General features: G+C 37.7%; 1 protein-coding gene across 2 annotated transcripts in view; it reads right to left on the reverse strand.

Annotated features, from left to right (window-relative positions):
• Positions 1–18,833, reverse strand: part of SYCP1 (synaptonemal complex protein 1) — a 147,263-nt gene that overhangs the window by 113,119 nt on the left and 15,311 nt on the right. For both annotated transcript variants that reach the window (XM_010830745.1, XM_010830744.1), the window contains exons 8-11: positions 17,824–17,882; positions 16,531–16,600; positions 15,591–15,664; positions 11,450–11,558 (exon numbers count right to left, since the gene is read on the reverse strand). In XM_010830745.1, coding sequence (XP_010829047.1) covers positions 11,450–11,558; positions 15,591–15,664; positions 16,531–16,600; positions 17,824–17,882 — 312 coding nt within the window. The remainder of the gene's footprint in view (positions 1–11,449; positions 11,559–15,590; positions 15,665–16,530; positions 16,601–17,823; positions 17,883–18,833) is intronic.

Consider the following 18,833-nt stretch of genomic DNA (forward strand, 5'->3'; position numbering starts at 1 on the left):
AGTCAGTGCCCCTGACTCCACTGCAGGCCACTGTCAACCTATGCCTCGGCCTGAGACTCCTGGAAACTCACAGTCAAGTCTGGCTCAGTCTCTTGTGCAGTCACTGCTCCTTTTTCCTGGGTCCTTGTGCACACAAGGTTTTGTGCCCTCCAAGAGTCTGTTTCCCCAGTCCTGTGGAAGTTCTATAATCAAATCCCACTGGCCTTCAAAGTCAAATTCCCTGGGGGTTCTCAGTCCCTTTGCCAGATTTCCAAGTTGGGGAATCTTTTATGGGCCCTAGAACTTTTCAACGGTTGGAGAACTTCTTTGGTATAATTTTTCTCCAGTTTATGGGTTATCTGCTTGGTGGCTCTACAGTGGGACTAATGGCGACCTCCTCCAAGACAACTTACGCCACACACCATGGCTCCCAGGTCTGCTATAGCCAGAGGCCCTGTCCCCATGGCAGGCCACTGCTGACCTGTGCCTCTGCAGGAGACACTCAAAGGCAGGTCTGGCTCAGTCTCTGTGGGGTCTCTGGGTCCTCGTGCATACAAGGTTTTGTTTGAGGCCTCCAAGCATCTCTGGCAGGTATGGGGTTTGATTTTAAATGCAGTTTTGTACAGTAAGCTAGGACAATCATTACATAATGGATGAAGCAAAAATAAACAAATCCTCAAGCAAATCTGCAGCACAGGTTTACATCATCTGAGTCGTCCAATTAATCCCAAGCCATGAAATTGACTTAAGATGGGTAGAGCCACCATGCACATGGTAAAAGCAAATGAGAATCCTCCAAAGAGGAAGCTAAACTACCTACATACAGGCAGGCCTTATTATACTAATAAGAGAAAGTTTTGCTTGAAAAAAATTTTTCAAGAAAAACAATAAACATGTAGTCAACTATGAATAAAATAGATACTAATGAGAACCTCGGAGAAGGCAATGGCACCCCACTCCAGTACTCTTGCTTGGAAAATCCCATGGACGGAGGAGCCTGTTAGGCTGCAATCCATGGGGTCGCTAAGAGTCGGACACAACTGAGAGACTTCACTTTCACTTTTCACTTTCATGCATTGGAGAAGGAAATGGCAGCCCACTCCAGTGTTCTTGCCTGAAGAATCCCAGGGACGGGGGAGCCTGGTGGGCTGCCATCTATGGGGTCGCACAGAGTCGGACACGACTGAAGTGACTTAGCATAATGAGAACCTACTGTACAGGACAGGTAACTCTACTCAATGCTCTCAAGCGGCCTATACAGGAAGGAAATCCAAAAAAGAGGAGATTATGTACACATATGGCTGATTCACTTTGCTCTACAGTAGAAAATAACACAATGCTGTAAAGCAACTATACTTCAACATAATTTTTTTTAAATGTAGTCAAAGACAAAAAGGTACCCAATGAAATAAGGCTGAATAAATAAAACAAAATCTGGACTAAAATTTATCAGAAAAAAAGACAAATATTTAGGATAAAGAATTATCAGAAAGAAACTATAAATAGCTATTCTTAGTATATTTAAAGAATAAAAAGCTTAAATTAAATAAGAAATAAAATTACATAAAGTAGAATAGCAGATCTTAAAAATAAGAATAATATCTTACAATAAACATCTAATAACTAAAACTGAAAGAGTTCAGAGTGGATGAGAAACAAAAACAGAATTAGTGAATGACAAGATGGGCCAACAAAATCATCTAGAATAAGGCACAGAAAGGCAAAACTGTGAAAAGATAGAAAAGAAATTAATAGTAACAAAAGACAGGGAAAATTAGCATGAGTTTTATTCAAATTTCAAAAAGGAGAATAAACAGAGAATAGAACAAATATAATGCCTGAAGAAAAGCAATAATAAAAGACATTAATTTACAGATTTAAGAAACTATAAAATAAAATTAAGCATATATCATATCATACTGAAAATGCTAAAATATCAAAAACAAAGCAAATCTGAAAAAACCCAAGAGAGGGGAAGGATAACTTATCTTCAAATGTTCAACAGTTAGTTTGACAAGTAATACAAAGGAAACCAAAAGAGAGCAAATACTACCTTCACTGTGCTAAAACAAAATAGTTTAAATATACAGTGTGCCAACCAGAACTATATACCAAACAAAAAAATCCTTTCAGATGAGAATGAACAAACAAATGTTCAGACAAATAGGAGAGAGATCATCACAAACATATTTCCACTAAAGGATATTCTAAGTATTTCTCTTCAAGGCAGAAAGAATAGGACCCAAATTAAAGATCTAAGAATTAAGGGGAGAGATTAAGATCAAAATGATAAGAGCAGGAGGACATGAAACTTACCTCCCCACCAGGAATACGTCAAAAATACATCTATATGCAGAATGATACTCACTGAAAACTAAGTGAAAAATGGCATCCATTTTTCTTTTTTTTTCTAAAAATGGCATCCATTTTTTTCCTTGTACATCTAAAGCTGTAAGATGGAATCCAGCAGGAAGAGAAGAGAAGCAATCAGATCAGGACCTCTGCCCCATGAGGCAACATGGAAGAAGAAGGGAATCCTCCTTGAGAGATGAGCAGTTCAAATCACATTTTGGGTATACTAGCCCTCAGGTCCAAAAGCAGGAAAACAAGTCACCCAAACTGGTTAGAAAACCAGTGAGACTAACAAGGTGACTGTAAGAAACCTAGATTCAAATCATGAAGAGAGGTGTAACATTTTCATACTCCTGAAACAAGGCAGAGAAAGCAAACTGAATTTGCACTGGACTCTAGCTTGTTTCCCGTAACTTCCACAGTGTGCCACCCAGCCTGAGCCAAGTGATTGCTCAGGCTTTGTGTGCTTTGCAACACAACTCCACATTAGGGAAAGAGTTGCTGTGGCTGAGGACCATGCTCAGTTGTGAGGGACTATACCAGCCCAGACACAAAACAGTATCTGAATAGGGAGGTGCATCCATTACCAGTGCTTACAGTAGCAATGTATCAAAAGTAGTACCAGACTCTGACTACAGCTGACACCACCATAGCCTGCACCCAGACCCACATCAGCCATGCCTGCCAGCTCTGCAGCCCAACTCCAAACTAGGGTGAGGGTTGCAAAGGCAGTTCAGACCTAGAAAAGTGTCTGAAGAGGCAGGGGCAGCTATTAATGGTACTCACAGAGGCAGTGCATTAAAAGCAGTCCAGACTCTAACTGTAATCAGGGATGCCACGACCCACACTCAGACCAACATCAAGCACCTGCACTGGCCCCTCTTGCTCCAGAACTGCTCCATATGAGGTAAGGGTGCCAGTGCTGGGAGGGAAGAGAGCACACACCTAGAATGAACAAAGATGGCTCAGACCCAACTCTTAGAGCTTCTGTGTGAGCAAGTGGAGACCTGACCCTGCCTCCAACAGGGTAATGTTGGCCACTGAGAAAAGAAGCCCTGGCTCACACTTGACTGTGGCTCTAGACCCTCCATTTCCAACCCAACCTCTTAGCAAGGTGACAGTTGCCAGCACACACTGGGAAAAGACATGATTCATGTTCACATCAGATCCTGTCCACAACATATAAAAATAATAATAAAAGTAGATTTATAATCAGAGATAAAAAGTTAACATTAGAAAAGTAGGTTTAACATTAGAAAATAACATTAAAAACTAATCACTGGAACAGTCTTATGGACTCTGTGGGAGAGGGAGAGGGTGGGAAGATTTTGGAGAATGGCATTGAAACATGTAAAATATCATGTATGAAACGAGATGCCAGTCCAGGTTCAATGCACGATACTGGATGCTTGGGGCTAGTGCACTGGGACGACCCAGAGGGATAGTATGGGGAGGGAGGAGGGAGGAGGGTTCAGGATGGGGAGCACATGTATACATGTGATGGATTCATTTTGATATTTGGCAAAACTAATACAATTATGTAAAGTTTAAAAATAAAATAAAATTTTAAAAAAAGCCAAAAAAAAAAAAAAACCTAATCACTAACAAAGGAAAAAATATGATATCTCAATATATGCCCCCTAAAAAGTATTTTATTTTTATTGATATTTTTGTGGATATTGAGTCAATATCCATTCATTATAAAACTCCTTGATATATTGGAAATAGAATTCTCTTCCAGAAAGCAAGGATGCAATAATAAGCAACTGCATTCCCCATAATTAGCTTTGTGCCTGGCACAGAACAGAAAGGAGGTTAATAAAAGTTGAATGGATAAATTAACGAGTAATGATTTCAAAGTGCTAATATATATCCAAAACAAAGTTTCCAACTGCCTTCTAACTCCATTATACATGTATTGTAGGACAATGTAGAGCTTACATTCAAAAGGACAGCAAGGAAGCAGAGACCTCAAATTTGCTAAAGCAAAAAGGTAAAGAAAACTTGCATAAATATGTTGAGGAAGAAAAAAATTTTATATGCTATGTATGAAGAGCAAGGGTTTCCAATTCAAAGTTTGGAAAGGAGAGGAACAACAGAAGTCAAGACAAGCAGAAAAGCCAACACTGATAAAAGAATGAAAAAAAGTAATGAGTTTAATCACGTATGACTGATATGTAGCCTCATGAAAAAGATCCAAACCCCCTCCAAACAGAATCCTATTTAAAAGTATATCACTCTTAATAAACAGAGAAAAAGAGTCAAATTTTTCTCCCCTTAAATTTTTTTCTTAAATCTCTGATCACTGATACTCTTTAGCAGACAAATATTGGCAAGTGACAAAAATTAGGTAACAACAAGAAATTATTATTATTTTCTTGTAAAATTATCTCCATATTGCCAAATTCAGACTTAAACTGAAGAAAAGTAAGGAAAACCACTAGACCATTATGTATGATCTAAGTCAAATCCCTTGCGATTATATAGTAGAATTGACAGATTCCAGAGATTAGATGTGATAGAGAAAGTTCCTGAAGAACTATGGACAGAAATTAGTGACACTGTACAGGAGGCAGTGATCAAGACCATCCCCAAGAAAAAAAAGTGCAAAATGGCTGTCTGAGGAGGCCTTACAAATAGTTGAAAAAAGAGAAGCTAAAGGCAAAGGAGAAAAGGAAAGACATACCCATTTGAATTCAGAGTTCCAAAGAATAACAAGGAGAAATAAGAAAGCCTTTCTCAGCGATCAGTGCAAAGAAATAGAGAAAAACAATAGAATGGGAAAGACTAGAGATCTCTTCAAGAAAATTAGAGATACCAAGGAAACATTTCATGCAAAGATGGGCCCAATAAAGGACAGAAATGGTATGGACTTAACAGAAGCAGAAGATATTAAGAAGAGATGGCAAGAATACAGAAGAACTATACAAAAAAAGATCATGACCCAGATAACCACAATGGTGTCATCACTCACCTACAGCCAGACATCGTGGAATTCGAAGTCAAGTGGGCCTTAGGAAGCATCACTACAAATAAAGCTAGTGGAGGTGATGGAATTCCAGTTGAGCTATTTCAAATCCTAAAAGATGATGCTGTGAAAGTGCTGCACTCAATATGCCAGCAAATTTGGAAGACTCAGCAGTGCCACAGGACTGGAAAAGGTCAGGTTTCATTCCAATCCCAGAGAAAGGCAATGCCAAAGAATGTTCAAACTATCACACAATTATACTCATCTCGCATGCTAGCAAAGTAATGCTCAAAATTCTCCATGCCAGGCTTCAACCATATGTGAACCATAAACTTCCAGATGGGCCAGCTGGATTTAGAAAAGCCAGAGAAACCAGAGATCAAATTGCCAACATCCGTTGGATCACTGAAAAAGCAAGAAAGTTCCAGAAAAACACCTACTTCTGCTTCATTGACTACGCCAAAGCCCTTGACCGTGGGGATCACAACAAACTGTGGAAAAATCTTAAAGAGATGGGAATACCAGACTACCTCACCTGCCTCCTGATTAATCTGTATGCAGGTCAAGAAGCAATAGTTAGAACTGGACATGGAACAACAGACTGGTTCCAAATCGAGAAAGGAGTACGTCAAGGCTGTATACTGTTACCCTGCTTATTTAACTTATATGCAGCATACATCATGTGAAATGCCAGGCTGGATGAAGCACAAGCTGGAATCAAGGCTGCCGGGAGAAGTATCAATAACTTCAGATATGCCAATGACACCACACTTATGGCAGAAAACTAAGAACTAAAGAGCTTCTTGATGAAAGTGAAAGAGGAGAGTGAAAAAGTTGACTTAAAACTCAACATTCAGAAAACTAAGATCATGGAATCCGGTCTCATCACTTCATGGAAAATAGATGGGGAAACAACAGAAACAGCGACAGACTTTATTTTCTTGGGCTCCAAAATCACTGCAGATGGTGACTGCAGCCATGACATTAAAAGACGCTTACTCCTTGGAAGAAAAGCTATTATCAACCTAGACAGCATATTAAAAAACAGAGACATTACTTTGCCAACAAAGATCTGTCTAGTTAAAGCTATCATTTTTCCAGTAGTCACATATGGACTACTGGAGAGTTGGACTAAAGAAAGCTAAGCACCGAAGAACTGATGTTTTTGAACTGTGGTGTTGGAGAAGACTCTTGAGAATCCCTTGGTCTGCAAGGAGATCAAACCGATCAATCCTAAAGGAAATCAATCCTGAATATTCATTGGAAGGACTGATGCTGAAGCTGAAGCTCCAGTACTTTGGCAACCTGATGTGAAGAACTGACTTACTGCAAAAGACCTTGATGCTGGTAAGACTGAAGGCAGGAGAAGAAGGGGACAACAGAGGATGAGATAATTGGATGGCATCACCAACTCAAAGGACATCAGTTTGAGCAAGCTCCAGCAGTTGGTTATGGACAGGAAAGGCTGGCATGCTGCAGTCAATAGGGTCGCAAAGTGTCAAACACAACCGAGCGACTGAACTGAACTGAAGAAAATATTAAAAATAAGAATTAGCTGATCATAATTAATTTAAATGGATAGTTCCAGGGAGAATGAAGTAGTTGGTAACAGACAAACCTTCATGCTGAAAATAACTAGTAAACACAGAACAAATCTAAACAAAAAGGACTAAAGTAAGGCTAAGATTCCTAAAAGATACGTCCTAATAAGTCAACTGACAAAATTTAGCTGACATCTACTGATTCTAGGCATGAGCAAGAGGCCTAAATGCTCGCTTGGTCCCAGCAAAGGGCTGTTTCCAGGGGATTAAAATAGACAGCATATATGTGACAACCTAGAACGGCAGGACCCACCTCCCATCCCCAAGAGAAAGGGGATATACCTATGGTTGATTCATGTTAATATATGGCAAAATCCAACACAATACTGCAAAGCAATTATCCTTCAATTAAAAGTAAGTAAGTTTTTTAAAATAGCATAGTCTTACAGGTCTCAAAGAGCTGAATAAACAAAATTGAAGACTCAAAAAAACCTCATAAACTTGACTATTTCCCTTCATTCAGCTAGCCTCTAATTGGATTACAATAATCAGCCCAATTTCTCCCTAGCAAACAGAAGACAACATCAGCCAGCGCCTGTAACTTTTCTTATAACAATGTACAGAATTCAATCAAAAAATTACTGGACACATCAAAAGATAAGGACAAATCACTAAAAAGATTAAAAAGGAATAGAAAGTAGAATGGAGGTCACCAAGGGCTGAGGGGAGGAGGAAATGGGAAGTTTTTGCTTAATGGATACAGCAATTTTGCAAGATGAAGAGTTCTGGAGATAAATACTACTGATGACTGCCTAACAATGTGAATGTATCTGTGCCACTGAGCCATACACTTAAAAATGATTAAGATAGTAAATTTTATGTTATATGTATTTTGCCATGTTTTTAAAAAAGAAACAGATCAAAAGGTGAGCCAGATGTTGAAGTAAAAAAAGAACTATAAAGTATCAATGACTAATATATTCAAAAAGTATGAAATGTCACTTTTAAAAGAGAAGTTAACCAGAGAAATGAAATCTTTAGAAAAATAATTAAATGGAAATTTTAGAAGGAAGACATATGATTAAAGTTAAGGATTCAATAAATGAGTTTAAAAGCAATTTGACACAGTAGAAGGCAGGGTTAGATAACAGGTCAGTAGAAGATATCTAAGCTGAAACAAAGAGAAAAACAAGTGGAAGATAGATGGATAGATGGGAAACAATGAAAAGTAACTTAAATGAATATATTTCAGTGGCTATAAGTCTGCAGAATCATACAGTATTATTTATTACCAATAAGTTGTTTCCAGTTTATATGATAAGATTAAACATTCATTCATCTTAACACCTATTAAAATTCTATTATATATATAGCAACATGTTGGGCACTATAGAGTTACAAAGATATTTAGTAAGACACTGCCCTCAAGACACTCAAGGTCACAGGAGACTTACAAGTAATGCTTAAGCCACTCTTAACAATAAGGAGTTCAGCAGAATTTAGCCAATAGGTTTGGAGAGGAGGTAGAAGGTTAATTTTGGTTAGTAGAAGTAGCAAAAAGCTGGTGAGAGAGGGAGAACATAAAATGTAAAAGAAGTTAAACAATTTCAATATCTGGAGTACAGGACACAGTAATGACAGCAAGGTAAAATGAGCAGGCATAGGTTAACAGGAACTAAATAATTCTTTGCCATGTTTTTAAGAAAAAACTGAAAAAATGCCACAAGATCTCCATGATGTTCTGAAAGGAGCACAGTATTTCACAAAGGGCACACCTTTCAAGTGCCTTACTACTTGAACAAGTTTGAAAAACACTCAATAAAAAGATAGTCTAAAATATTACATGATCCTAAAGATCCTTCATAATCTGATCCAAACATTTTTTCCAGTCTCATCTATCTGAGTTCTTTAAGATACAGACTTAAAGATATATACTAATATTTATATTATACTAGTATACTAATATATAGTAATCAGTGCTTCAAATATACCCTAATTTTCACACTTTTAAGACTTGCACAAGCCATTTCTTTCGCCTACACTCCCTCCTCCAATTCACTGTCTCAGTTCAGTTCAGTCACTCAGTCGTGTCCGACTCTTTGGGACCCCATGAATCGCAGCATACCAGGCCTCCCTGTCCATCACCAACTCCCGGAGCTCTCTCAGACTCACGTCCATCGAGTCAGTGATGCCATCCAGCCATCTCATCCTCTGTCGTCCCCTTCTCCTCCTGCCCCCAATCCCTCCCAGCATCAGAGTCTTTTCTAATGAGTCAACTCTTCGCATGAGGTGGCCAAAGTACTGGAGTTTCAGCTTTAGCATCATTCCTTCCAAAGAAATCCCAGGGCTGATCTCCTTCAGAATGGACTGGTTGGCTCTCCTTGCAGTCCAAGGGACTCTAAAGAGTCTTCTCCAACACCACAGTTCAAAAGCATCAATTCTTCGGCGCTCAGCTTTCTTCACAGTCCAACTCTCACATCCATACATGACCACTGGAAAAACCATAGCCTTGACTAGATGGACCTTTGTTGGCAGAGTAATGTCTCTGCTTTTCAATATGCTATCTAGGTTGGTCATAACTTTTCTTCCAAGGAATAAGCATCTTTTAATTTCATGGCTGCAGTCACCATCTGCAGTGATTTGGGAGCTCCCAAAAATAAAGTCTGACATTGTTTCCCCATCTATTTCCCATGAAGTGATGGGACCAGATGCCATGATCTTTGTCTTCTGAATGTTGAGCTTTAAGCCAACTTTTTCACTCTCCACTTTCATCAAGAGGCTTTTTGGTTCCTCTTCACTTTCTGCCATAAGGGTGGTGTCATCTGCATATCTGAGGTTATTAATATTTCTCCCGGCAATCTTGATTCCAGCTTGTGCTTCTTCCAGCCCAACGTTTCTCATGCTGTACTCTGCATATAAGTTAAATAAGCAGGGTGATGATATACAGCCTTGACGTACTCGTTTTCCTAGTTGGAACCAGTCTGTTGTTCTGTATCCAGTTCTAACTGTTGCTTCCTGACCTGCATATAAGTTTCTCAAAAGGCAGGTCAGGTGGACTTTTAATCATCTATGATCTACTTACCCTGGAGAAGGAAATGGCAACCCCCTCCTTCCCTGGTGGCTCAGATGGTAAAGCGTCTGTCTACAATGCAGGAGACCCACGTTTGATCCCTGGGCTGGGAAGATTCCCCTAGAGAAGGAAATGGCAATCCACTCCAGTACTATTGCCTGGAAAATCCCATGGACAGAGGAGCCTGGTAGGCTACAGTCCATGGGGTCGCAGACTCGGACATGACTGAGTGACTTCACTTTCACTTTCCAGTACTCTTGCCTGGAAAACCCTATGGGTGGAGGAGCCTAGTAGGCTACAGTCCATGGGGTCACAAATTGTCAGACAAGACTGAGCAACTTCACTTTCTTTCTTTCTTTTAGTAGTTGTGACGGGTGAACTTAGTTGCCCCGAGCCATGTGGAACCTTCTTGGATCAGGGATCAAACCCACGTCCCCTGCATTGGCAGGCGGATTCTTAACCACTGGATCACCAGGGAAGTTCTGAACTGTCTTATTTAGGCTTTAATATTTGCTGGTTTAACATTTTGGCATACCTGACAGCATTCGTTCCCTGGTGGCTCAGACGGTGAAGTACCTGCCTGCAATGCGGAAGACATGGGTTCGATCCCCCTGGGTCCAGGAAGATCCCCTAGAGAAGGAGATGGCAACCCACTCCAGTACTCTTGCCTGGAAAATTCCATGGATGGAGGAGCCTGGTAGGTGACAGTCCATGGGATCACAAAGAGTCAGACATGACTGAGCAACTTGACTCATTCATGGTCTACTTCAACAAACAACTTTTCCTTAATGCCTTTCCAAATGCCTTGCTCCAAGACTAATTAATAACTGTCTCCATAGTGCTCCTAGAGTATTCATTTATTTACAAAATATTTGATGCCTAATATATATTAGGCACTGTTTTATGCACTTGGAACGCATCAATTAACAAAAAAAGACAAAGATCCCTGTTTTCATGGAGCACCTTCTTGAAACTTGAAGAAAATGAGAGTATGCAAAGGGAAAAGAGGAGCACATCTTCTTTTAAAAAGCTTCCTAAGTGACTGTTATTCCCTCCTCCAACTTTTCAACCTGGGTGGAGAATTACAGCATTAAAAACCATTACAACAAAACTGTGTTAGTTGCTCAGTTGTGTCCAACTCTTTGTGATCCCACGGACTGTATCCTTCCAGGCTCCTCTGTCCATGGGATTTCCCAGGCAAGGATACTAGTGTGTGTGTGGTGTATGCATGCTCAGTCGTATCTGATTCTTAGAAACCCCATGGATTATAACCCGCCTGGCTCCTCTGTCCATGGAATTTTCCAGACAAGAATACTAGAGTGTATAGCCATTCCTTTCTCCAGGGTATCTTCCCAACCCAGGGATTGAACCCGGGTCTCCTGCACTGCAGGTAGATTCTTTAACTGTCTGAGCCACCAGGGAAGCCCAAAACATTACAAAACTGTTTCATTACAATAAAACTGTAATGAAAGCTAAAATTTTAAACATAACAAGAGGAATACATAACACATTATCATATTTTCTTATATAAATTCTTACTTGTCTTTTCCTCCAATTGATTAATTTTATTTCTGGACTCCTCTAGCAGAAATGTTAACTCTTTCATTTTATTTTCTTTCTCAGTACTTTGGATCAAAAGCAGTGATACCTAAAATGAAATATTTAAATAATACATTATAGATACAAAAAATTAAATGATACCTTAGCACCGATCATCATCTATGATTATTTTATGTACTTCCTTATATGCTTTTCATCAGTCTGTGCCTGGCATTTAGTATGTGCTTGCACAGCAAACATTTATTGAATGAAGGAGTGAGCAAACTAGTGCAACATTCTTAATATTATAATAAGCATTTTAAGTTATCACTTAGAAGATTATATATTGGAATCTACTGGTTCATTTATTCTATAAATATTATTGAGCACCTACTCTGTTCCAGAAACCATAATAAGCACTGAATATACAGACATGATGGAAGTCATCCAAGAAACTCATAGCCTAGACCAGGTGACAAACAACTAAACTTGAATATTATTATAGAACAAAAATCTTACAGGAATTAGAAAAAAAATCTAAATCAGTCTTGGGGGATGTAATCAAAAATTAACCCTTCTCAAAGAATTGAACTGAATCTTGATAGACAAGTACTTAGTCTTGTCTAAGTATTCAGGTTAGCAGGAGGAAATGAGCATTCTAGACTTGTGTAAGAATACAAAGGATCAAAAGATCATGCTTCTATTCAGAGAGCTGAAATGTTTAGATGGCTAGAATAGAGTGCATGTAAAGGAAAGGTGAAAGATAAACTTATAGACTGAAGACTCACAGATTCAAGATGGTAGAAAGACCTCCCTACCCTATTTTCATCTTCAAACCACCCAAAAAATCACCAGAAAAACAACAAAGATGGACTTCATCTTCCATGAAACCATGAGACTTCTATAATCTAAGCCACAAAATGTAAAAAAGGAAAACAGTGAAAGGGAACAGAAAATGATTTAGCATAGAAATGCAAGATCAAAACTAAGAGTCTACACAGGGAAGATTACAAATGAGAAGCAAGATAGTTCAATCCTAAAGAAACCCAGAATGTTTCAAGAATTTGAAGCACAGACACTGTGGAAACTAGGTATGAAACAGGAGACTAAGTAAAAGGAGAAGACTCTTGAGAGTCCCTTGGACTGCAAGGAGATTAAACCAGTCAATCCTAAAGGAAATCAATCCTGAATATTCATTAGAAGGACTGATGCTGAAGCTCCAATTCTTTGGCCACCTGATGTGAAGAACTGACTCATTGGAAAAGACCCTGCTGCTGGGAAAGACTGAAGGCAGGAGAAGGGGACGACGGAGGATGAGATGGTTAGAGGGCATCACCAACTCAATCAACATGAGTTTGAGCAAGTTCAGGGAGATAGTGAAGGACAGGGAAGCCTGGCTTGCTGCAGTCCATAGGGTTGCAAAGAGTGTGACATGACTGAGAGACTGAACAACAACAACAAAAGGTACAAGGAGACTGCAAGTTTGCTAAGAGTAGTAAGTCTTCTCTAGGCCTCTTAACCCTCCTTTCCTGGATGCTACTCCCTGAAAGCCAATCAGAGAACAAGCCTATTCCATCTTTGCAAGAGACACCAGCATGATCAAATCAGAGGGGGAAAAAAAAACACAAAAGAATCTCTAAACCTGGATTTCCAGGCACAGGAAAGGTTGGAGACAAAAGATATAACTAAGAAGTCAACATATGGAATGATGAGACTCAGCCTGTCCTGCTAACCCAGCCCCGAAATGCTATCAACAAAGTTTACATTCCCAGGAAAAGAATTTGGAGATTTCTAGGGGAAAAAAAAAAAGTCTTGAAAATAACAACACTTAGAACTTCCAAATATACAAGCAGGATTTAGAAAAGGCAGAGAAACCAGAGATCAAATTGTCAATATTCACTGGATCATGAAGAAAGCAAAGAAATTCTAGAAAAACATCTGCTTCATTAACTATGCAAAAGCCTTTACTGTATGGATCACTACAAACTATGGAAAATTCCTAAAGAGATGGGAATACCAGACCACCATACCTGCCTCCTGAAAAACCTATATGCAGGTCAAGAAGCAACAGTTAGAACCAGATATGGAACAACAGACTGATATCAAACAGGAAAAGGAGTGTGTCAAGGCTATATATTGTTACCCTATTTTTTAACTTATATGCAGAGTACATCATGAGAAATGCTAGGCAGAATGAATCACAAGCTGGAATCAGGATTGCCGGGAAAAATATCAACAACCCAGATATGGAGATGATACCACTCTAATGGTAGAAAGTGAAGAGGAACTAAAGAGCCTCTTGATGAAGGTGAAAGAGGAAACTGAAAAGGCTGGCTTGAAATTCAACATGAAAAAAACTAAGATCATGGCATCCAGTTCCATCACTTCATGGCAAACAAATGGGGAAAAAGTGGAAACAGTTAACAGATTTTATTTTCTTGGGCTCCAAAATCACTGCTGATGGTAACTGCAGCAACAAAAGTAAAAGATGCTTGTTCCTTGGAAGAAAAGCTATGACAAACCTAGACAGTGTATTCAAAAGCAGAGAAGTCACTTTGCCAACAAAGATCTGTATAGTCAAAGCAACGGTTTTTCCAGTAGTCATGTATGGATGTGAGAGTTGGACAATAAAGAAGGCCAACTGTTGAAAAATTGATCCTTTCAAACTGTGGTGCTAGAAAGGACTCTTGAGAGTACCCTGGACAGCAAGGAGATCAAACCAGTCAATCTTAAAGGAAATCAACTCTGAATATTGTCTGGAAGGACTGATGCTGAAGCTGAAACTCCAATACTTTGGCCACTTGATGTGAAAAGCCAACTCACTGGAAATACGGGAAAGATGGAGAGCAGGAAAAAAAGGGGGCAACAGTGAATGAGATGATTGGATGGTACCACCAACTCAAAGGACTTGAGTTTGAGCAAACTCTGGGAGATAGTGAAGGACAGGAAAGCTTGGCGTGCTGCAGTCCATGGGGTTGCAAAGAGTCAGATACAACAAAGCAACTAAACAACAAACACAGAGTCCCCACCAAAACACTAGCTGGCCACAGCATCATTTTTATAAAGAACACCCAAGATCTGAAAGTTCAGCTCATGCACTCCGGATTCCAACAAGCTTCTCAGCACTTTATTCTATTTTTGTGTTCTGTATAATAAGCACACTTTTCGCTTTTAAGAATACCTCCTTCTTTCAGAAATCTGGTTTAAAAATATGGTTAAAATACAGAAAAAAATGCTAGCTCTTTTAAAAGATCAAAGTATAATACATATAAGAATGAAGTCAAGGAGAAGGCAATGGCACCCCACTCCAGTACTCTTGCCTGGAAAATCCCATGGATGGAGGAGCCTGGTAGGCTGCAATCCATGGGGTCACTAAGAGTCGGACATGACTGAGTGACTTCACTTCACTTTACAGAAAACTCTAAGAATCTTCTTTGTACTTTCAATTAATATTTGCCATTATTATTTAGTACATATCCTTGTTATCTATAATTACAAGGTATTTGTGCCAAGTCAGATAAAAACTCAGAAAAAATAGGGAGAAGTAGAGAGATGATAGTCAAAATAACTATACTACCCAAAGATTCCTTTCTATATTTCATTTTCCATTCTGAATTCAGAAAGCTGGAAACTGTTAAAGTTGGCATAATCATCATCCGAAATCAACATTCTTGTGACTCTAAAAGAATATAAACTCACCATTTTCAAGTTTCCCACTATGTGACATTAACAGAAAGAAGCAAAAGAACGTTTTAGTTCACCTTCATTGGTGTCATGAATCACATATTTCAAAATAAACTGCAAAATGTGGGTTGCATAATCATGATCATATTTATATTTTATGAAGTTTTTATCTGAACAAAAGTCCTCACAAAATAATATATATTTACAGAATGTCCTAATACCCACTAATATAAATATTGTAGAAGATCCACGGATTTTTTAAAAAGGGATAGCATTCAATATGTACAAATTTGAGTCAATGGAAATTAAGGCATATGGAAAATATATTTAAATATACATAATATTAAAATTCAAAACTTTATCAAGCAGGCAGCAAATAAAAATTTCTCATGAAATTTTAAGTATCTCATTTATTAGCAAATATAAAGGATACAGAAAATAGATTTGTAAAAAATACCTGCTTTTCCTTGTCATTTATTTCCTTCTTGTACTCTTCTTCAAGGTGTTGGATTTTTTCATAATCTTCCTTTACTTTGAAAGTAAAACAAATATACTTTAATGTAACTATCACAAACAAAATTTTAAGTTTCTGATATTTTATTTCACTTTGTTATTTATCTAGATATTAAATTCCAATGTGAAAAGATGAAACTGCTATCTTCTTGCTGCTAAACTTCTGTTTAGTAAATTTAACAATATCTAAGTTATAATACAGAGAAGTCAATGGCACCCCACTCCAATACTCTTGCCTAGAAAATCCCATGGACAGAGGAGCCTGGTGGGCTGCAGTCCATGGGGTCGCTAAGAGTCGGGCATGACTGAGCGACTTCACTTTCACTCTTCACTTTCATGCACTGGAGAAGGAAATGGCAACCCACTCCAGTGTTCTTGCCTAGAGAATCCCAGGGACGGGGGACCCTCGTGGGCTGCCGTCTATGGGGTCGCACAGAGTCGGACACGACTGAAGTGACTTAGCAGCAGTAGCAAGTTACAATAACTTTCTAACATTCTATAATTTTTATAACAGCACATATATAAAAGTTTTCTTCTTTATAACACACAAATCTGAAATAACAGATTTTAAAAATATATCTATTATTATTTTAACATACAACTTGACCAAGAAATGTAAAAATAAAACCAAATCACACTTCCAAAAACTTAAGTACAAACCATAATTTGATTTCAGGGAAAATGTAGCTTTTGAGTCAAACAGGTTATTTTTAACATATACCAATCCTCTGCCACATTCCACAAGATTTTGAGGGGCTTATAAAACCATATACAGTATAAAAGTTTCCAATAGTTTAGGCATCAAGCTGAAGGTATGAAAACATTAACAGAATTTATTAAAAATATAAATAGAAGAGTAATATTTAAAATAAAAAGATTCCTACACTTAAAATGCATCTCCAGTCTGGAACTCTCAGCTTGCACACGAAGTTCCTCAAAAGCTATTATCATTTTCTGAAATATATTTAAGTTTTAAGAATCATACTAAGGCTTTTTAAATAGCTTTCTTGAAGCAATGAAAATAATAAATTTGTATCAAGTGATCATTACATTTAAAACTATACAACATTGAATAATGAAAATTCTGTAACTTTTAATAATTAAACAATTTACTAAAATGTACTAAGAGTGCCTGTTATGGTAGCTTCTCAGATGCTTAAAGGCACTGGAGACAGGTTATATAATACCAAAGAGTAGCAAAACAATTATTAGTACTCTAGTCATTTACTTAATAGCCCATATCAAAATCTGTAATTTTCAACTGATTTTTGTTTACAATCTACTAGAGTATAATCTCTGTGAGGTCTCTCCCCATAAGAGTTCAAATTATACTTCCTGTCAGCATGAGTTCATTCAACATTCAACAAATCCTGATTTGTAAAACTGGATGAATTCATTTATTCATTTAATAAATAGTTACTGTCAATTATGTGCCAGGCACTGTTTTAGGCATTTAGGATATAAGACAAAGTCCTTATCCTTTCATTTCAGTATAAGAAAGAAGACATACCAACACAAATACACACATACACACACACATGCACACGTGTATATCAAATAAATATCATGCAGTTTCAAGTGCTCTTCAGGGAAGTTAAGACAAGGTGAGGAGAGAAGACGACTGAGTAGAAAGATATTTTAGGTGAAATAATAAGGAGGGTAATAAAAAAGCAGAATTAAGCATATACATTTGCACAAGATCTTGGATACGAAAAGTTCTAGATAGAAAGAACAAATTCAGAGAAGCAAGATCAGAAAGAGTTTAGCAAGTCTGAGAAACAAAAAAGAAAGAATTACAGCAGAGAAGCAAACTGAAGAATGATAGGGGATGGGATTTTTTAAAAAAGTAAACAGGCACCAGACACAGATTAATAATACTTGCTATGTTTTTCAAATTAATGGTTATATGTCAAAATGTGCTAGTCTCTGACACAGAGTTAATATCTAATAAATTAAGTTAAATGGTGTCACTAACATGTAAATTAAAAAACCACTAAAAAACAAAACATTAATACTCATAGTATGGAATCTTGAGAATTTTACTAGATATAATCATATATCAAAAGGTAAATAATAATCCCTTTAGCAAGAACAATTGTTCATATTTTTGTAGCTATTACTCTAATTTGCTTAGAAATGCCTCTGTTTAAAATATTCAGATTTTCACTACCACTTACCTCTATGTTACTATTTAGGTCCATATAAACTTGCCTAGTTTCTTCTCGTTCATATTCATCTGTTATAAATATAAAATATTTCAAAATTAAATTTAAAACAACTATGATTCCAACAAGGTAACACTCAAATGTCTCAGGTAAGCATTAAAATATTTAAAAATCTGTGTTAGTAAAGGATATTGGTACATCTTTTGAGTCATTTAAAGTAGTATTAAAAATAATTTACATAAGGCATGGTCATACCTCATGACAACTACCTCAAAAGTTGGAGCTGTTCAGTTATCTCTAATTTCCTTTTATAGAATTATTATTACTCATTAATTTATTCAAATTTTATATTTATAGTTTTAGCATTTACAATAATTTGGGATTTAACAACTACGTGTGAAGTATTTTTCCTTTGTATTTTTAAGATTCATGAGGTGACTTTTATTTTTTTTTTCTTAGAAGAAAACTTTGAGGTCCTCTACTTAACAGAGAAAAAGCTAAGTGAGTGTCCCAAGGATAAAAGACACTTTTCATTAGAGTGAGAAACCATATGCAGGACTCAGGCAGGTCCTTTCCATTGGACCACCACCCACTGGATAGCATTTCTTTTTTTTTTTTTTTTAAACTTTACAATATTGTATTGGTTTTGCCATACATCAACATGAATCCGCCACGGGTGTACACGTGTTCCCAATCCTGAACCCCCCTCCCACCTCCCTCCCCATACCATCCCTCTGGGTCATCCCAGTACACCAGGCCCAAGCATCCTGTATCCTGCATGGAACCTGGACTGGTGATTCATTTCTTATATGATATTATACATGTTTCAATGCCATTCTCCCAAATCATCCGCCCTCCCTCTCCCACAGAGTCCAAAAGACTGTTCTGTACATCTGTGTCCATGAGGTGAATTTTAAATGAAACATAAATCTCACTCTTGTTTCTGCTCTATTTTTTGAAGAGACAGAAAGGAAAATAAATGTCAAGACAAGAATAAGCTAAGAATAAGTGTAGTCCCAAAG

Source organism: Bison bison, unplaced genomic scaffold, assembly GCF_000754665.1.
Source record: "Bison bison bison isolate TAMUID 2011002044 unplaced genomic scaffold, Bison_UMD1.0 scf7180017864519, whole genome shotgun sequence".
Lineage (NCBI taxonomy): Eukaryota > Metazoa > Chordata > Mammalia > Artiodactyla > Bovidae > Bison > Bison bison.